Here is a 21,665-nt window from a genome sequence, read left to right on the forward strand (position 1 = left end):
AGTCCTGATATTTCAACAGGAGATGTCAGCATTCTGCAGCTCACATGAAAACATCTTCAGTACATCTGGTAGGCAAATGAAGAAGAAAATTTATTAGAATATATGATGTCCCTAAAATGTTGACTGTTTTGACTCCAGGCCATGTCCAGTCTTTGGAGACCTTCCTAAAGTTTGCATCCTGAGCTGGATTTTCTCCTCACGTCAGTGTCAACAGCAGATCTGGGGATGGTCATGCCACAGCGCAGATATTGATTCTTTTTTTAACTTCTTTCCACTTTCAACACAATAACTCGCCCTTGGTTATCAATATAAAGATGTTTACAGTTCCACTCAGTCCCCAAGTTCTGATTCAGACCTTTAATTTGAATCTTTGAATTTAAAAAATTCAAGTGTATTTTGGCTTAGGCCCACAGCTAACATTAAGACTCCTCTAATGATAATTTCCAATCTGGAGATATCCAGAGGTCAAATTTGTGTAAGGACTCTTTAACACCTGGATTGAGAAAACTCAAATAATAGGAGAGCATTTTTTTATCACCTTAAATTTCTATTAATACAGGTTAACAAATAATCTGAAATTTGATACGGTCACTGTAGATAGAGTGCCTTACTGTTGATTGCACAAATAATGGAAAACAGAATAAGAGATTAATAGAAATAGTTGTTTATCAGAGGTAATATATATTTTCCCATTGCCATCCAAATATGCTGAGAATTTCGGGGTTTTTTTGTAAGAAATTGGAAGAGTTTAAATTCTCCTTAATCTCTGCAGATTTAATGTACTGAGAGGCTTTTTTAAACATAGGCTTGGATGCTTATTAGAGTGTCTTTCCAATAAAAAACCCCGAACCCTTAGGGGTAAGGGAATGCTGTGGGAAAAGCCTGTGTTCCTTTTGCTTTGCAGAAAATATATGTGGGTATATAAAGTACCCTTTACATGCTTTGCTTACTATTTCTGGGCTCCCAAGCTGTGTTTCCCACTGAGCTGTGCATCTTATTACTTGCTGTTTCCCAACATTCACGCACGTTAAAGCCTGAGGAAAGGCAAAAATCTTAGGAACCATGTAAGTGGGATCATTGTGGTGGACTTTTAAATCAAACACCCTGTGTAAAGCCTTATCAAAAGCCTGTTGAAATGACAGAGAGATTACTGCCCACCAGAAATGCCTTACATGGGCTTACACGTTGTGCCAGACCACAGCCCTGTGCGAAAATTGTTCTCTGTGAGTAGCATTTGAGAAAATCAGAGTTCTCTTCTCTATTATCTTTCATGGTTTGACCTGCAGGAAACCAACAGCTGTGGTTAAAAAATCGTGGCAGCTTTCATAAGCTACGATGAAGTAAACTAATTGCACAGTCTGAAAACAAGTTATTGAAATGTACCTGTATTTCATCAAGCCCACCCTGGGTAGTGCTCCCTGATGTTCCTCATGAAGTGCCTTGACATGATCCAGGTGGGGGGAATTGAGTCCACCAGCAGAAGTTGATTGGGGAAGGGAAAGGGAGGGAGAAAATAACCTGCCTGGGGTAGAATTTTTTAGTCACTCTGTGTTGACTCTTATGTTCCTTGTTTTCATTCTTAGAGGTGAACCTTGAAAGCAATAAGAAGTAAGAGTGATGAGGGAGCTATTAAATGGCTATAGGCGATTAGAGAGCATTAACATAATAGGAAGAGAGAGATCGGATCTCCTCTTTTTCACATCCAGTTGAATAAGCTTGAGGATGTGTAGATACATAATGAAGTCATCCCCTTATGCTAATGTCAAACTAAATTTTCCTTACGTTCCACATTTCCTTTCTGGTGCCAGATATGCTGCATTTTTATTGTCTGTAGTTTTGGCAGCAAAAATACCCTGCAGTGTTCTGAAAGGGGATGTTTCAGCCAGAAGCATAGTGACTTGCAGTATCTGAGCTGGGAACTTTACCTCTGCTTTCTTCCTTTTCTTCTTTCCTTCTCCCATGGGCTCTGAAGCCAGCTCTCACTGAGAGCATTTGGATTTTGAACCCCAGCAGAGTTCATGTGGTGAAAGGGACTTTAGAGGACCAGGGGAAAGCAATCCTAATACCGACCTGTTGTTAGCAGCTTGCTTATTTGTGTCCTGTTTTTCTGATCTGATTGCTCACTATTTTCCTGGTTTACAGATTTTGTTCCTAGTGTATGATAATAGCAAGCACCTAGATGTGGCCAGGGAATGTGAACTTCTGTGGTTGTTGCACTTTCTGAAGTTACCCTTTTGCAAACAGTTCCTGGGGTTTTGTGTGTGGTTTTCCTTGTAGTATTTTCCTGTTGAAATAATTAGCCAGGTGTTTTCAAAAGGAAGTAAAATCACGCAGTATCTTTTCAGCATAAATGGGAATGGGAGTTATTTGCTTAATCTTGAATAAGCAGCGTCCCTTCTTGTCCCTCCAAAATCAATTTGGTTGCTGTTTTTCCAAACAAGACCTGTAAAGGTTAAAATTGAAGAAGCCCTTGTATTAAAAGCCCTTATATTAAAATAATCTGTGAAAATGTACAGCACTGCTATTTCATTGTAAAATTGTGAAATGTTAAAGCCTTCATCAGACAAACACTGAGTCACTGCGTGGTGCTATGTCATAAATAAACAACTAAAAGCATTTACAAGCTTCAGAAGAATTTGAAAATAGTTAACATTCAGTCTTTGTAATATGGCCTTTGCATGATTGTATCTGTCCCTTCGGAGAAAATGCAGTGACTTTAGATTAAGACTAAATAAAACTAAATAACATATCTAAAACTGACCGTGTTGTCTTGTGTAAAACATCTGTGAGAAACTAAAGTTGGCAGTAGTAATTTCAATTTTTTTCTAAGTCTAGAAGTCCACAGTATCAAATTTTAAGCAAAGCAAGAAATGTTACATGAAATGATCCCCTGTGGTTTCTTAATGAACAAATAGCATTTATGGCTTAGAATGAAAGTCTTTTTAATTGTTGCTGCCAAGTTGAGAAACACTGGACTGCTTTTGTGATATTTTGATTAAGTTGTTTGTTCAATAAACATATGCTACTGATGAATATACACTTCTGAACAACAGTAGTATAGGATAAAAGATCCCCAATAAAAATAAAGATTTCAAAAGTAGGGGAGAATTCTTGTGTTTTGAAGAGAGCCTATTCAAGTTGCCATGGAATCAGACTTGTTAGACATATATTTTCTGTATCCTGGATGCCACATGTTTGATTAGGAGTACTGGTTGCCTCAGCCATGATAGCTTCTAATTTTTGAGCTCTTACGTACAACAGATTTCATATCCGTTGGTAAAAAATGCCTTCACTGCCCCTGTGCTCCGAAGAACATCAGCAACAGACAGGGAGATGTTTTCATTCCTGCTTTACAGTAGGTATTGAGAAATCAGGTAATACTTCAAGGACTAAATCAAAGTGTATGTGCATTTGTATACGGTAGGTTTACAAGGATAGGAATACCTTCAGAAAATTGCTTTTGTTTCTGTCCCGGGACTAAGCCTCAAGTTTTCAATATTTCAGACTTAATAATCTATCTTAATGTTCTTCTGCGTAATTACATTCAGTTTCCCCTATTGAAATAGTTAATTTGTCTCTCCAGTAACTTTTTTTGAACTGTTTAAGCTGCGTTCTTTTAAGTTTTTTACTACTCACGTACCACAGACTTCTGGTGTTTTGATACTTGCCATCATAAGTTTCTGTTTAAGCACAGAACTGGCCTTCATCCAGGAGATCAGCACAAACCTATGCAGTGCTTAAATTTAGTGTAAGCACTATTATTTTTTTAAGTTTTGGGCAATGGTGAGACAGATTCATTTCAATTTGACAGCTTCATTTATGAAGTATGAGCACTGATCAGTAAAAATGGTGAGTTGGTTTTCATCCTTTAATCCTGCAGGTCACTCTTTTAGGGGTAGAGGCCTGTGGCCCCAGTAAATCTTCATAATGTCACTCATATCAATAGGTCTCCTCACCAACATCTGCCTGAGACAACTTAGAAAAATTGAGACCTAACATTTTTTGTAAACTTGTTGGGTTTGTGATTCATATATGCAATTACTGTGAATTATTTGCTTGCTTCCATTTGATGTTTCTGCAGCTCTGTGCGAGAAGATGATTTTATTCCAGTACATGAATCTTTCATTTCTGCAGCACATATTTTGGAGGAGTTAGCATTGTTGAAAAATTCCTTTTGGGAAATGATTTTCCTTCTGCAGTTGCTCACCCATATATTTTTAATAAGCTGAGGCTGTTATACTGTATTGTCTTCCTAGAATATAAAAATCTGTTTATTTAGACTACATGCAACAGGCAGGTCAGTCTAATGGAGCAGAGAGCCAGTTGGGAGGGATGTGGAAGAGCTGCTCAGACTTAATGCTGTTTGTACCAGGGCTCTGCTGGAGGCAGCTCAGTCTGGTCTGGGAGAATTGCTGCTAGAGCCACTACGAGCAAATTTGTTCCCTGGTCACTGTTAACTGTTGTTATCTGCCCCTATCTGAAGACTTGAACTTTTCTGATCAGAACCCAGGCCTGTTTTTCTCTTGGTCCAGAGCCACATCTCTGCTTTTTTTTTTTTTTCTTTCCCTGCTCTCCATTTATTGCATATCTGCCTTCTAGATTTGCAATGTTATTAGTTATTTCAGTAAAAGGGATAAAGGGAACAATATTTTTTTAAGTCTACTTTTCTTTTTTTTCCCCTATACCTCTTTCTGTCCTACTATTCTCTTGTTTTTTTTTTCTTTTCTTGCTTTCTTTATCTTCTTTTCCTCCTTTTTTCCAAATCTGTGCGTTTCTGCTTTCCTCCACAGATCTGTTTCACTTTGAGGGACAAAAGGATTTTCTGGAAGGCATCAGGGCAGTGAAGGAGCATGTGCTGATATTGCTTAGTACAGCAATTGTTTGAAGCTATTTCCCTGAGTAAACATTACAAAACAGAGGGATATGGTGAACCACAGCAGTTCATCACTGTAGAAGATTTTCACCCAACTTCATGGCTATTTTCTGTAAAGCATCAGTCACTTACAAGCAGGTGCTATGGGAAGCCCTAACACTGATCAATGTGGTCTGATGGTGAATCAGGCACTTCAGAGTAGTAGGACCATAACACCGATCCCAGTGGGTCTCAGTCAGGTCCCTTGTTTCCATTCTCACATGCATCAATGTCTCAAAGCTCACTGCCAAGAAAAGACCTATGACATGAGCCAGCGAGACAAGATTTTGGCTAGAAAAAGCTTTGCTAGAGAAAAGGAAAAACTTCCCTTCCAGGCAGCTTCCAAATTTACACTGAGCTCAAATTACCCTGGGACAAACTTAACTTTTTGCCTCTGGGAGGTTCAGTGGGCCTGCTCAGTGATGTGCTGTCATTTTTTCTAATCACCAATTTTATGAATTATGATTTTTCTCCAGCTTGGAACATTATGTTGCTGTAATACTATTTTGGATGTTCTTGGTATACCTTTGAAAATTTTAAAGGTAGGAATAAGCAAAATAAAGCTATTTTCATGTATGGATAGAATGTAGGGTTGGCATTTTACAGGCAAGACGTAAAAGGTCTGAATGCAAGCTAAACAAAAACTGTATCCAAGTGACCGATAAATATTTATGACTTCTTGCATTTGGTCATGATCACTGCTTTGGCTTCACAACTCTCTTTGCTCAGGTTTTTAGAACAGGAGTGAATTTCCTGGTCTGGTGTACCACATAGATCACAGTTAAATGGTCTTGCTTCATAGCCTCCGGATCCAAGACAGAGATCACTGTGGATACTGGAAACAACATATCACAGATAGATTTTAAGAGTGATTAATTTAATTCCAGCACTCAGCATTTGACTGTACAGCCTCAAAACAACAACAAAAAATTAAAAGCCATAATGCAACAGTTTGTTTTGGGATATATATTGATAACCTCAGGTTTCAAACTTTCCCACCAGCAGTTGCCTAATTGAATTACAGGAGAGGAATGTGGTGAACTCAAAACCATTCAATACTGACCATCTAACAAACAAAAGTTTTGTAGTTTCTTGCGGAGTTGCAGCTTCTGTAATCCTGTGAGTTTATGTTTTTAACTTATCAATCATGAGAATAGCAACTTGCAACAAACCTTAAAATTTAATGTGAGTTTAGCAGTGATTAAAAAAGGCATTGAGTTGTTGGTTACAAGTTGTTGGGTTGTTTGGGGTTTTTTTTCACCTGGCTTTGTGTATTTTTGGAAACTGAGTGTAATTTCTGAATGATACTCTATGATATCTCTTAACAATGATTTAAAAGGATTCCTGGAACAAAGACAGTTCCATTCCCATTTCTTGTCTGTCTGCCTGGAATACTGGCAAAGCAAAACAGCTATATTGGGTGGTTTCAGTTATTTTTACCTTCTGAAAGCTGAAACAAAACCACTGTCTCAAAATCATGTTGAATATAGGGTCATTTTGTCAGGAAAATTCCATTAAAAGACCCCTTTTATTCTTTTTTAACTTCACAGAAAAGAAGAGCAGCAAGAAGGCAGAAAGTGCACAGGCTGCCAAGCTAAACAAGACTTTTGCACCCATCTTCCTTAAAGGCCTGACTGACCTCAAAGTAATGGATGGAAGTCAAGTGATAATGACTGTGGAGGTATCAGGTGCGTAGCTATAGGACAGTATTATTTTAAGAAATTAAATCCTGCTGCAAAGTTTGTGGGTTTTTTCCATCTTTTTAGCAGGTGTCTTTGCATTTGGAAATAATATTTCTAGGAACCGGTTCTTTAAAAGCTAGGTTTGTCTAATAGGATCTTCAGGGGGATGAACATTGTCCAGTGTTAATGTGTTCAGACCTCTACAAGTGTTTCTTCATTGGAATGATATAATAATAACATAAGTTTATTATTGGGTCCTGTTGTTGAACTAAAACTAAGTCTCGGTGGACTTGTAACAGCTTTTGTTGTGAACCAAACAAGACTGAATTCCTGTCAGCTGGGATAAGAGTAGTGCTGCAGAAAAGAGCAGTCCTGGTGTGAACCTTGGTAACAGAAACTCTTGATAACCACCTTTGTGGGATCTAGAACTCATTCTCCCTCTCTGTTGTCTACATGCTTCCCTTATTCATTTTTATTTTAACCAATAAAAGACGGACTATTCCACATTACACAGCACTGAAAGAGTTAATGAAATTCTTGAATGTTTGTAAGATGAAATTGCAGAATCAGTTGGCAAAAAAAGCTACCAACCTTAATAATGGTCTTAATCAACATATGGTGGGTATTTGTGTGTCTCTGATTTTTGTTGTTTCATAATTTTCAGCTAACCCACCTCCTGAAATTATCTGGCTGCATAATGGGAAAGAAATCCAGGAGACAGAAGATTTCCACTTTGAGAAGAAAGGCAATGAGTACAGCCTCTACATCCAGGAGGTGTTTCCTGAAGACACAGGCAAATACACCTGTGAAGCCTGGAATGAAGTAGGCGAAAGTCAAACCCAGGCAACATTGACAGTACAAGGTATAAAGTTCCTCTTCACCTTACAAAGTGCTAAAATAATTTTAATGTGCTGTTCAAGTGTCTATTTAAAGTACATGAGTGTTTGTTGTGAGGGATGCTACATGTTCTGTCTCTGCATCTGAATTAAAAAGGATATCAAGCAGAAGCATCTTTAAAAAAACCTTTTCACTCTGGAACATTATGTTACTATTTCAAAAATGCATTCCTGAGTCCTATTTCTAGGGACAGTGCAAAACTTCTGCTAAATGCAGCTGCAAATTATAATTATCATGCTTACTTAGCTATGGACTTGAAGTAAACCTTTCAATTATGTTTTTATTTCTAATTGAAGCCATAGTATTTGGAAAAGCTGCCTAGAAGTAAGGTGTCCTGGCTTTAATGTTAACATTGTAGTGGTAGCAGGTAAGGAACACATGATTTCTGCAATCTGAGTACTAGCTGTAAAAAATTTGACTTTGAATCTCCACATATTATGTAAATCCCACAGTAAACACTGAAATACCTACAAACTTCCTATGACTGGGCATTCACTACCTTTGTGACAGGGGACTTCATTTAATGTTGCTGTATACTGACATTTTCTCATAGTCATTACTGAGAATTATTGGAAATCAGTGAGACTTTTATTATTTTTAATGCAAAGAATCTTATCTGCAGTATTTGAGCAAACTGTGCCTCCAGGGATGGGTCTGCAGCCCGTTGTCACTTTCTGCTCTGAATTCAGACCTTCCTCTATCCTCTAAGCCCCCCTGAGATCTAACCTTGGGGTCAATCTTCTATATTAAATGCAATTTTATGGAATTGTTAATGATGATTTACTACATGATCTCTCAGCTGCACAGCAGTCATAGTACTGTTACTTACCCTTAAAGCTATTCCTACCCATATTCTCTAAGGACAAATCTCCAAGATTCCTTTTAGGGCAGCTTTAAAGTCTCTTTGTTTTGCTCTTAGTATAAGCCTGGATAAAGCCAGTAAAGTGCCAAGTAAATGATTCATTTTGGTACGAACACGTTACTTCCAAAACTAAAGCCCGACTTATTTTCAGATTAAAAACTTATACCCTGGATGTTCAAAATAACTTTCCTTGCCTGTGACTGCTTTCCCTGAAATTAGTTAACTTAGTAGTTACATTCAAGCTTGGCATTTTGTTCTGATTTGTAATCTGTGTTTGTAAACTACAGAACCCCAGGATGGTATTCAGCCCTGGTTCATAAGCAAACCGAGATCAGTGACAGCAGCTCCTGGGCAAAATGTCCTTATATCCTGTGCCATTGCTGGAGATCCTTTCCCCACTGTTCACTGGTTTAAAGATGGGCAAGAAATAATGCCAGGAACAGCATGTGAAATCCTGCAAAATGAAGACATCTTCACACTGGTCCTGAGGAATGTGCAGACTCGTCATGCAGGGCAATATGAAATTCAGCTCAGGTACGTTTGCTGTGAAAAAGCTTGTTCCCTTGGAACAATTAGTTATATTTACCCTCAATTTGAAATTCCCACCTGAAGAAGACAAGAGTTCCGTTCTATTCACGTGAAACATTAGGGTAGTAACGGAATAAAATATTTCTGACGGATGAAAAGACCTAATAAAACTCAAAGAGGAAAAAGAAAACACAAGAAGGGTCAGGAAAAAAAAAGACAAAGCAGTATGATTTCCTTTAGGTATCCTGAAAAACAAGCTTTGTGGCAGCAGTATGGGAAGCAATTTGACTTTCTAGCAAGGGAAACTACAATCAGTATCTTGAGTTTGGAGTTATTGTTTATGATGTTTGGTGTCTCTCTAGGTATTTGTAAAGATGCCTGCTTTCCATGGGAACAGCCTGACCAGGAAGGGCCATTACACAAGCTTTTTATCCATACCTTTAACAGGAAAAAATGTTTCCTGGCCATGTTTGAAATATCTGAATTTTATATGCAAGTTGTATTCCCCTTTTTCTGATGTATCTTTGAAATGAGGCACCCTGATGCTTTGAACATCTTGTCATTTCTACAAAATCTGGAAGAGCTGTTTTTTACTTAGGTTGGATGTTAGGAAGACATTTTTTACAGAGAGAGTAATCAGGCATTGGAATGGGCTGCCCAGGGAGGTGGTGGATTCACCATCCCTGGAGGTTTTTAAGATGAGACTGGATGTGGCACTTAGTGCCATGGTCTAGTAACCACAGTGGTGTTGGATCAAGAGTTGGACTTGATGATCTCGGAGGTCTTTTCCAACCCGGTTGATTCTTTGATTCTATGAATTTATTTTTATTTTATTCTGGTAAAATAACTGTTCTTTAAATGAAAAATTACATTTGCTGGTTCTTTATCTTGTAGAAAGTGTCACAGCATTTTCCATCTCCAATGGTGAAGATTAGGTGTAATAATAGAGCACCTGTGTGACTACAGAAAACATAGTGTACAACTTTAAACTGATGTATTACTCTGTGCTATTTACTGTGCATAGGTGTATTGCCTTACTTGGCTAATATTTGTGGCTTTTTTAATTAAAACTATTTAATTCACATTTGAATCCATTACACTGGAAGAAAACTGTCTGATCTGCTCCACACACTAACATTTTAGTCCTGATGGATTAGTCTGAATTGTCCTTTGCCTGCTTGCAAAATAAATTACTCTTGTCTCCTTAACACAAGGAGAGGGGGAATTTCTTAATAAATGCCACCCATTTAGCCTCTAAACAATGAGCTATTCTTTTATAGCTATAGTTTATTTTCCAACCAGTGTGGCCCAAATGATGGACATGTCACTGTGTCGTTGCCTAGTTTGAAGGTGTGTTTTCACAGACTACCACAGGCAGACACAAAGGAGCTTCAGTATATTTTAGTATTTAAAGTCAGACGAGGCACTCACTTTTCACCAGAAAAAGGCGCTTTAGAAGATTACAGCTCTTGAATATCAAGATTTCCTATGATGAAGTATTTCTGCACTTAATTTCAAGTATTATTACTAACATTTATGTAGGTAGAGCCATATGTGCCATGACCTTCTTGCAAACAAGCTGTTCAGTAGATTTAGGCCCTTTATAGTCTGTAATAAATTGTGAACTGGCTCATTTCAGAACAACTTCGTTGTTTGCAATCATCCCAGGTCATCTAGGACATTCCTGATGCTGATTTGTGCAGGTCATGTCTACCTAAATCCTTGCATCTATGTCTCTTTGGGGATCAGTGGTGTTTCTAACACCACTCGGTGTTCGAACATCTCAATACCTCTGGTGGGATAAGAAATGCCAGTTGAGTTTTATTAAGGTCAGTCACCTCTGCAGGAGAGAGCAGAGACTGGGAGAGCTGTGACCTTCTACTGGTACCTTTCCACATTTCAGTGCATGTATGCCCTAGGCATGGGCATCTTCTCTTGTGATAAGCTGGTGGTTTCACTTGAACTGAAAGAGATATTTCAGCAAAACTTCGGGGATGGAAGAAAGAGACAGGGCAGGAAGAACAAAGGACAGACAAGAGGGCTTTGTGGAAGACTTTGTTGGAAGTGGCTGTAATGATCATGTGATCACCCAGGCCACATTCGTCATTTTTCAAAGTGGAAGCCTGGCAATATCATGACTCTAGAATGTACACTTGGAAAATAATTTCAGAAAATCAGCATATGAGAACAATTTTTGGGGGAGGGTGAGAAAAAGCAATGTAGCTAGAAAACAACAGCAGATTACGTGCTAGTTTCAGTTATTCCCTAATCCTTTTACTGGAGAAAAAGCTGGAGATCCCACAAAGATCAGTGCATTCCTGTTGGCTTTTTCTAATCCATGATGAGCAAAGCTGTGCTGCAATTAGAGCAAGGGGAATGCTGATACCTCATTTTGCCCTGCTGTCATTTGTAAAATTCCAGTTACTGTTCAGGTAACAGAAAGCCATATGCTTTTAGGCAACTGCTTATGTACTGTGAGTAACAGAGAAGTAATGGCCTCAGGAATACCCAAGGAGCCAGAAGTGAGCTGTATAATTTCAAGTTTGCAATAGACCTAAAATAATTTTCAGACCTAAATAGTCTTGTCTAAATAACTGTCAAACTGGCTGCATGTGTCTTGAATACTTGATTGAGAAGTGTTTATGTATTCAGAAACAGTCTTAGCAGTACCTGAGAGGAGGAGAACTGCATTTAGTGTCTTCCTCTTGAAAACTCCTACAAAGTCCATTAAAAATATGGAATAACACAAGTCAATTCACTGAAGAGTTTATGGAGGAGTTGACAGTAGACTGTTTTTAAACATAATAATTTTCATTTCAAATAAAATGTTAGTCTCCTTTTCATGTATTAATTTTAGAAGCATGTTGCATAGCTGCTTTTAGGGAGTCACTCCTTCTCCAACTCCATTAATTTAGTCTGGGCATGGTTTCCTCCAGTGTTAATTATTTTCCAATTTTCTTCCCCATTATTCTTAAGTTATAAATTCTATTCTAATGCCTCCACAATTCTCCGTTTGTGTTGGCTGCTTACAAATTAAAACTCTGGTCTTAAAAATGTGGGTTTAACAAAAGATGTGTTTGTCTCTTGCAGTTCTTTCTCCTTTCATCACAGTGAGGTGATGAGGACATGTAGCTTAGTGTGATCCTACTGTGATCCATCAGTGATTGCTCATTGGCTTTCTGTCTTCCCAACCCATATCATTACTTAGAACACATCTTTGGTTTGCCTTTTACTATTCAGCAGACTGCTGCATCTGACTTTTAGGAGAGAAGTCATTGTAGCCTCTCCTGGTCCTTGTTTTAAATTTACACAAACCTCTGACTCCTCAATATTCGCATTCTCCACTTTAATTATCCTAATAATGGTCCAATGAACCTGTTATGTCTCAGGCCTAGAGGGCTGGTGTTTCATAAATATAAAAAAACCAGTCACCCACTACTGCAGTTCATCTATTGAAATCTGGACATTTTACAGCCTGCAAGATGCTTGAAATGGGAAATAGAAATGCTTTTTTTCACTCAGAAGAACACAGATATTTGTTTCCCCTTCTGTCCCATGCATCCTTCCAGTGATGCAAGTGCTGATATCCAGTGTGACTTCCCCACATTCTTTCACACAGTGTGTACATCATAAAGGAAGATGTAAGCAAAGAAACTGTGAGAATTGGACAGAGACTCTTAGATGAGCAAAGCCTTTGTAGCAGCACAGTCAACATGAGAGACCTCACAAATCCTCCTGCAGTTCCTTAAACAAATCATTTGTTTTGTTAACCTTTGTCTTCTCAGACATTAAGTATTTCTTTTCTCCCCCACTCTATCTTCCATAAAGGTTTGGTTAGTGTTGATTAGTCTTTGTTTAGAGATTTGCATAATCTGCTTAAAATCAGAGGTAAACATTTGTTTTATAAATCAGTGGTACCTCAAATACTTTGCAACTCAGGTTATATAAAAAGCAGTTGTCAGATTACATTTTGTTACACTAAACAGTAAATACAGTTCTGTCATTCTGTAATATACAGTTTGCAAACCTTGTTTTCTGCTACCAACACACTGTATATTTTTAGAGAAGAAAACCGTGACCCCTTCTCATTCCATTCTCCCACTCAGTGCTGTAAAATGCAAATAAAATGATTGGTCTTTCAGGTAGAAAAAGCTTTTGGCAAAACATTCAAGTGAGCATCCTCTTTGAAGCCAGTAGAGTTGCTCTGCTTTATGTCAGCTAAGTTGTGATCCAGTAGATTAGTTGCTTTCTTTGGGGTTAAAACTTCGTGGAGTCTGGACTTTCTCTCCATTTAACTCACAGAAAAGTTGCAAACCCTCCTACTGAGGATTTGCAGTTTCCTGCTCTGAAGCACCAGCTATAACTAGGGATCACCTTCATTGCCCCTTATCAGTTTATTCTTGAGAAAATATAATTTACTCTGCAATATTTGTTTCACACTTGGTAGGCTGGTAAGAAATTTTGTTGTGTACCCCAACTATAATCAATCCTGTTCCTCCAGAGAGTGCTTCCTAGGGACATGCAGACAATAAGTCTCATCTAAGGTTCAGTGAAAATATTTGAGTAGATTCTGCCAAGAAACTAGTATTTCAAGATATTTTGAACATAAAAGCCATTCCAGGGAAAACTGATCCCACAATAGGACAGAGAGCTATTTTTAAAACTGCTTCAGGGTTTGCAGCTGGGGTTTTATTTGTTTTTGGTGGTTTTTTTTATTATTATTATTATTCCTTGACATTTTAAAGATAAGTCCTGTGCATGAGTATTCTACAGAACAGTCCTGCAAAAGTCAACACTTCCAGGCACTTCTTTACAGCATAGCTCCTAAGCATAGGTTTTATCCATGTCTATCATTATTCCAGAACAACAGAGACACTAAGATCTATCTGTGTCTAGGGTTTTGCTGATAAAATACCAACATGGAGAAGCTCAAGCTGCACAAGTAATATTTTTATTGCCAAGATTCAAAACAGCAGAGACGTGAAAGACTTGAAGATGTGCTTGTGTACTGCAAAGCTCTGTCTTTTCTAAGTGCCCCTATGCATCTCTGCCTTGCCTAGATTCTAAAATTGCATAAATGTAAAAATATTTACCAAGCTTCCAGAATTATTCTTGATTGAATTTAGCATCTAAACCCCCCAGTCCTTCTTAGTTTTTCTTGGCTTGTTTCTCCTTTTCCATTTTGTGATTTCCAAGGTAGGTCAATGTTTTTAACTTACCTTTATAGACTCTGCCACTGAATTCAGAAGACAACAGTATGTTCTCTCTGCTCCTAAAATCCTCACTTTGATTTCAGTGGGAGCAGGACTTGCCCTGAGGAGGCTACACTTTTGAACAGGGATGTGATGAATCAGACACAGATTCAAGGTTTGTATCCAGTAGTCTAGTCACTCACTTGAATCATAGCCACTCACTTGAATTGGAAATTATAACTAAGACCAAAAAACTACCTTGTGAATAATTTTTCCATCTAGGTACTTGTGTGTCCCACTGTTACCGTAATTTATAAGCGCTTCCCAAGGTTTTAAAAATAGAAAGAACAAAATGCTCTCCATCTTTCTTACCCCCTCCTTTATTTTCCAAACCCTGTGAAAAATAGCTTACTTAGCTTACTTTAGAAGGGTTTACTTTGCTTTCCTTATTTGCTTCTTTGCATAAGTGAAGAATTTGCAGAGGGAAGGATGCGTTGCAGAAATGGGTCCTGCAGAAATGCTGTTATTCTTCACAGTGGTCAGGACCACATCCAGTAACCCTAAATCCCTCTCCTGGGAGAGTGCTGTCTCTGTTACTTTAACCTCTCCCACTGGTGACACAATTCTTGTGGGCAAATATTTTTGCCATATGGTCATGACAGAAGCTGAGCAGTGGTGCCTCACTATTTGATGTGTGCTGTAAATTGTCTATACTTCAGCATGCATGGCTTCTCCTTTGTCAGTTTTGGATTGGTTTTAAGTCCTGAACAGGAGGAATCTTCTGGTAAACCAAAAGCCTGCTAACAGCACTACAGCACTGGTGAATGAGCAGTTCCAGAGTGTATCTGCTTTTCTTAAAAGCTTCTGAGGAGCAGGAAAAAAAACCATGAGTTTCAATAGTGGCAACAGGGGACAATTTGAAATGCATTGTTTCAAGACAACAGGTTTTCAGCAATGTTGGTACCCTGCCATCATTGGATGCCAATCAGTATGTTGGGAGGACATGACATGTTATTCTTTTTATTTATCTTTCCATTTGTCTTGCCTTCTTTCTACTTCTCTTGCTTCCAACTGGAGGCCACACATAAGAGGAAGTAAGAATGGCAGGTCTCCAGTGTGGGGCTCAGTTAACTACTCTTTGCATCGACTTGGATCCTCTCCTGCCATTTGGACAATTTATGTTTGGTACTCAGATGTTATCTAGTTTTTTGTATTGAAGGAAATAAGGGTTGTGGCTTTCACTGCTGTCCTCATGGAGTGCCTTCAATAATAATTTCTAGTGTACATGTTCTGACTTACTGGATATAAAAGCGTTGGAAATATTTCTATAGTTTCTTGTTATTAATGGTCTAAAGGTCAAGTAAGATATGTTCCTACCAGCAGGGCCTTTACTTTGCAATCCAGTTACTTTGGTCAAACCCACCGATTTCTTTGTGGTGTTGAAGGCTTGATTTTCATATTAGGCTGATCCACTGTTTCTTTTTCTAAAACAATAGAAAGCAAGAGAAATCTCTCTGAAAAGGTGATGGCACTAATTGCTGTTATAAAGACAAAACTTTGTGCTGCATCTGTGATTCTGTGATCTGTGTTAATGATCTTGCCTACAATGTGTCTTTACTGCAAGTTACAAATGGATGAAATTATAGTTTTATCGCCCAAACAGTAACATATCTAGGAATGTATTTCCATGCAGTTTAAAAAACAGGCAGGACAACATATTGATGGCAAGCCAACAGAAAGGCAGTCCTGAGTCCATGTTTTAAACTTCAGGGCTAAGTAGACTTGAAGGTGCTCTTATCTAGCAAGTCTTTTTAAAGGAAAACACAGCTGTGAAAACCTGCCTCTCTTCCATTCCTCCCCCTCAACACACATGTGTTTTGCTCATGTCCAGGAAATGTTTTCAGTAGCAGGAATTATTTTTATTCGAAAAAGAAAAATCATCCAGAACTTTGTGGTCCATTCAAAACCTTATACTTAAACTGGGAAGGACAGAAGTATTTTCACTAATAAAAGAGATCTCCAGTCCTCAATCAGTTCAAGTCTGGGTTTTTAATAGCAGTCAGGGGAGGGGTGGCAACAGTTACACAACTGCTGCCCTGGGGGAGTTAAATTTTGCTTTTGGCATCTCCTGTGTTAAGCGGAGAAGAGCTGTTTGGGGCTGGAAGAATGATATATGTCTGCGGGAGGGAGGGAGCTGCAGGGGAGGGGGGAGCACTTTAAATGAATTCTTTAATGGGAGCCCTTTCCAGAAGGCATCCATGGTATTCCTCTGCAAAAGGAAGAATAAGTACTCAGCACCATATATGGTGACACTTTTATGTTTTTTAATATAAACATGTACAGGCTGGAGCAATCCATGTAGATGGGTTTTGCTGATTGGTTGGGCCAGGGGGGAGGGAAGGAAATGAGACCCTGCTTTTAATATCTTAACATTAAAAAACTTAAGGGCTTGGGTTTGAATAAATAAACAGTAGGCATGGTTGGAAAGATTTTCAGCTTTGCAAAATATCCCCTTCCTCTGACTTGATTTTCCAGCTTTTGTATTTATTTTCCTTTAGCTCGTTTGTTTGCAGTTGTTTCATGCTGTAAATTGCTTTGATTTTTGTTCAGGGAGTATGCTGTTCCCAGTGCAGATAGCAACAAATCAGTAAAAGCTGTTTGAGATAGCTTGGCTCCAAATATAAGGGGTCCAGATCCACTCAGTCCACCACCACAATGCTGGGCATAGGAAAGCAGGAGGCCACTGGGTTTGAGCTGCTTTAGTACAATACACAATCACTTAGCTCAAGCAAGTTACAGAGGGAGAAACCTCTGCTTTTCTGATTTCACTTAAATATTTCAGGAACCAAGTTGGAGAATGCAGCTGCCAGGTGTCTCTGATGCTGCGGGAGAGTTCAGCTTCCACAGCAGAAATGCTCAGAGAGTGAGTATTTTTCCCAGGGACTTGCATGGGTGGGTTCTATTTTTTGCTCCGTTAATTCCCTGCCCTTACAGACCCAGGCTGGCTGCTGTTCAACCTAATCCCCAAATGTGACCCAACAAATTGTTTTCATCATACAAGCTAAGCACATTGTACCAAGCCAGAGTAGAGAAGATCTTTTTTGTTTGTGCCCTTATATGGCTCCTGAAGTCATCATTGATGCAATAAACTAATGGAGTATGCTCCTCTAATCAACCTCCCCTTCTATAAACACATTTTGTTCCTGCTCTGAGATTGTTCCCTGACATTTTTAAACCAGCCCCTTTCCTGGCTCTCTCTTTCTTTTCTTTTTCGGATCATAGTGGGAGGGAAACAGCCAGCTCTGGAGAGCAAAGAGATGGTGGAGATCATGGTAAACTAACATTTGGTAGAACAAGTGGCTTCAAAAAGAACAGCAGTGCAACCAGAGTAGCTGAAGAAGAGCAGGAAGACATCCGAGGTGTGCTGAAAAGGCGAGTGGAAACTCGGGAACACACAGAGGAAAGCCTGAGGCAGCAGGAAGCTGAGCAACTTGATTTCCGTGACATTTTAGGCAAGAAAGTCAGCACCAAAAGTTTTTCTGAGGAGGAACTGAAGGAAATCCCAGCCGAGCAAATGGACTTCCGAGCAAACCTGCAGCGGCAGGTCAAACCCAAGACCTTGTCAGAGGAGGAGAGGAAAGTCCATGGTCCTCAGCAGGTGGACTTCCGCTCTGTGCTGGCCAAGAAAGGCACCCCAAAAACCCCATTACCAGAGAAGGTGCCACCTCCTAAACCTGCTGTTACAGATTTCAGGTCTGTGCTGGGCTCAAAGAAAAAGCCACCTGCAGAGAATGGCAGCGCTGGCACCCCAGCACCGAACGCCCGCGCCAACTCTGAAGCCCAGAACGCGACCCCCAATTCTCAAGCCCCCATTGCCAAACCAGCAGCAAAAAAAGAGGAGAAGAACGACAGAAACTGTGAGCATGGGTGTGCAGTGGTTGATGGTGGAATAATTGGGAAAAAAGCTGAAAACAAAGCACCAGCAAGCAAACCACCAGCAAGCAAAGGAACAGCACCCTCCTTTACAGAGAAACTTCAGGATGCTCAAGTTGTAGATGGTGAGAAATTGGTCTTACAATGTCGGATTTCCTCTGATCCCCCGGCAGCTGTCACCTGGACTCTAGACAGCAAAGCCATCAAGTCATCGAAGTCCATTGTCATCTCCCAAGAAGGTAAATTAATTGAATTATAAGCCAGCTGGATGGCACACTGTTATATCTGTCTCTTGATTAATAATATTTAGTTTGTTAAAGGTAATGTGATGCTTTATGTAAGTCCTGTGTCAGTAACTCTTTCCAGATGCAGCTTTCTTGTTATGTCAGTGGAGTACACAAGGAACAGTATTGTTTGACATTTCTTGTAGATTCCCCTTTAACAGCCTGCAGATGTAATTTTTATAAAGTTGAACTTCTTGCATTTTTAAATGCTGTTTACATTGCTAACGCTGTTTAAGGAGCTGGCACATGATGCTTATTTAAACTGAACTTTAAGGATTTAGAACATTGAAAACATAATAATATTATTGCTGGTTTACAAATTCTAATTTAATTCTTCTGTGTGTTTAATATTTCAGGCTTTTTATTGCAATGAAAAACACAGAAGCAAAGAGGGGTTGTGTCACAGAAAGAAATTACTACAACTTCAAGTTACATAGTTAAGATCAGAGTTGAGAACTGCTTTCCAGTGTATTTTTTACAAAAGTTAATGTTGTATCTAGACAAAATAAATTTTCATTGGGACAAAAATAGAGAGGACAACTGATAGCACAAAAAAAACTTCTTTACTTCATGTTTTTTTCATAAAACACTGAGGGAATTATCTGAAGAATGACACTGTCTGGCATATTGTAGTTCATGTTCACAGTAAGAATTATAGCTTCATACAGGAGTCTGCACTCTTTTGAATCTGCACTAGTTTTGAATCTTTCTTCATTCAGTCCAGACTATTTTTAGTGTTACCAAATGAGAACCAAATTAATATGCACAATGGTTCAGCACAACCAGTGAATCCTTATGCAGTGTTCCAAGCACTGACACATAAGCATTCTTCTAAAGAGGATGCAATCAGAAGAAACATTGCCTTCAGATAGAGTGGGGGTACCCAAATAGTACATTTAGGGGATACCAAAGTAATTAGATGGAGAAAGGGAAATGGTAGCAGGTGCATTGTGTCTGGCATGTGTCTGAAGTAACATGATTTTATTTTTTTTAAAAGTAGATGATGATTGTCACCAGAGGGGACTGTATAGGATAAGGTTAAGTGCCATGTACATGAGAAAAAGCTAACTGGTAGAAACGCTGTCCTTGCAAAGAGGACTGACAGGATCAACCAATTTAACCTGCCTTACACTGGGGTATAAGGGTTTCAAGAGTTTTCTTGGAGTTGTTCCGAGTGAAAAAGAAATTATGCATCCTAAAGTTCCATGTCTCCTATCAAAGTACATCAGATAGACATAATGTCTGTATCAAAGCTTCTGAGCTATGGTGGAGCCTTTTAAAATCCCAAAGCTTTAGTGTTATGGTACTGCAGAAAGCTGTTTTCCTGACTGAAATAATCTGAGTAATTGACCATTATAATCCCTTAACTCATATTCACTCTATAAAATGGTACTGTGGAGCTGAAAATCCAGTGTAGCTGTGTTTACACTGAAGTAACAGGAATGCTCTGCCACCTGCCTGAGCCGGGTGTGTGACCTATCCCACCCAGTTTGTCTGGACGAGGTGACTCTTGGTCACAACAGTCCAGAGTGTCACACATTAGCAGTGCTTGCCACTGGGGTAGGGAACAAAGGTTCCCTACTGCACACAGAATCCACTGTTCCAGGACAGCTTCTTGCAGGGAGTGAAGAAACTGTCCTTATGTTCTACTTGTGCCTGCACTGTTACACTTGAATCAAGCTTAGGTAGTCAGTGTTATCAGTGCTTCAAAGTCGGGCTTTCTTTTGCATGTATTTGCAGAGGATCTTAGAAAGAAATATTCCACAGGGCAGTAAGTTTTCTCCTTTAATGGAAAGAAATGGAATGAGGATTAGAACTATTTTTTTTAAACCTTATTACTTACCCTCTGGTATGCTGAGGGGGTGCATTGCATGATGGTTAATTTAGTGGTTTTTTCCTGACAGTACCTGCTAACTTTGGCACTTGGAGAAGTTGCTGCTTTCCCACTGTAAGATGCTTTCATGCCAACTGTTAAGTAATTAACTAGGTATGCATGATACTTACTTCAAGTAAGTTTCAGATTTCACAGAAATTCAGTTTTCTCTTTTTCCCTAATTAGGAACACGTACATAGTTGAGGAAACCAAGAGAGGAGAAGGAATAATTGGAGCTACAGACTAGAATTGAGAAATAACAAATCCAGGATGAATATCAGGAAATATTGTTCAATAGGGAAACTGTATGGATTAGTCTCATAGATAGTGTTTGAAGCAGCATCAAGCATAGAGAGCAACAATAAAAATGGATGCAGTACTCAGCAGCCCAAAGCCAAAATCCCAGTTTCCACCTTTTGCACCAAACACTGAACGCATATGCAGCTTTGTCACACCCACAGGTGTCATGTCCTTCAGCAGCAGTGCCCTTGGCCAACCTTGGGGCAGCATTTAATGGGCCCTGGAGATAATCCCCTAGAATCATCCTCAGCTGAAAGAAGGTTGAGTCTCTGGGGAAGCAGAGGAATTCAGAGCAAACAGACCCTAGCTCACATTGATGAATTTAGATCTTGCAAAGCCATTTTTTATTTCTTTGTTATGATCTTGCTCCTTTTGTGTTCAACAACAAAATCCACTATGGAACAGGACAGAGCTGGTCCATTCTTAGCCATTTCACCACCTGGTTTTGTGCAGCCGTGATGTTTCTTGGTGACCACAGAAGGTTTGTGGTTTTTTTCAGATTTTCCAGAGGTATCTCACAAAATAATAACTTACTTGTTCTTCAGTGAGTTGGATACTGGAAAATCCTGTATCTAGAGTAAGGCATGTCTATCTGCTTCTTATCATACTACTAGCTTATCTTAGTATGGGCCACTGGCCCACAAAGAGAGAAGAGAAAAAAAAAAAAAGCAAAAAGAGACAGCAGTTTGTTCATCTCATGGTGCCAAATATATTATAAAGATAAATACATAAAATCTGGCTTCAGGAACATGCCCAGGTGATTAAGCAAGTGTCATATATGGCCAGGAAGGTCAAACTTAGAAGTGTACTTGCATGAAACAAGTTCACACGACAGGCAAACTGTGCAAAACTATGTCCCATTATGCAGTCACTCACTGAAAATAACTTTCCTTGGAATATGTGTCCTAACTGGTAGTAAGGCCCTTTACCTGTTAGAAACAATGCTGTTCACAGGTCTCCTCTGTGGTTGCAGTGCCTGTCCAAGGTGGTTTAGCCATTAGAGTGCAGGAGAAGGGAGGGTATTAGCCCTGCTTCTACTCCATTGGAGAAGCCTGAATACAAACACCAGGATCAGAATAATCTCTGATTGATGAGGCCTTTGGCAAAAGAAAAACTAAACCCTGCTCCAGAAAAGACCTTCATCCTCAGGCATATTTATGCAGTATTTGTGCTGTATTCTGGTAGTAAATCCAGGGCTTGCA

The 21,665-nt window shown here is 39.2% G+C and overlaps 1 protein-coding gene across 3 annotated transcripts in view; it reads left to right on the top strand.

Moving 5' to 3' along the window:
* MYLK (myosin light chain kinase) overlaps window positions 1-21,665 on the top strand; it is a 203,070-nt gene that overhangs the window by 111,135 nt on the left and 70,270 nt on the right. For all 3 annotated transcript variants that reach the window (XM_051787545.1, XM_051787544.1, XM_051787543.1), the window contains 5 exons: window positions 6,463-6,600; window positions 7,259-7,456; window positions 8,641-8,887; window positions 16,916-16,996; window positions 17,356-18,245. In XM_051787545.1, the coding sequence (XP_051643505.1) occupies window positions 6,463-6,600; window positions 7,259-7,456; window positions 8,641-8,887; window positions 16,916-16,996; window positions 17,356-18,245 (1,554 nt within the window). The remainder of the gene's footprint in view (window positions 1-6,462; window positions 6,601-7,258; window positions 7,457-8,640; window positions 8,888-16,915; window positions 16,997-17,355; window positions 18,246-21,665) is intronic.

The sequence above is a fragment of the Manacus candei genome, unplaced genomic scaffold, assembly GCF_025592945.1.
Source record: "Manacus candei isolate 608988 ecotype Guabito, Panama unplaced genomic scaffold, ASM2559294v1 h1tg000023l, whole genome shotgun sequence".
NCBI classification, from domain to species: Eukaryota; Metazoa; Chordata; class Aves; order Passeriformes; family Pipridae; genus Manacus; species Manacus candei.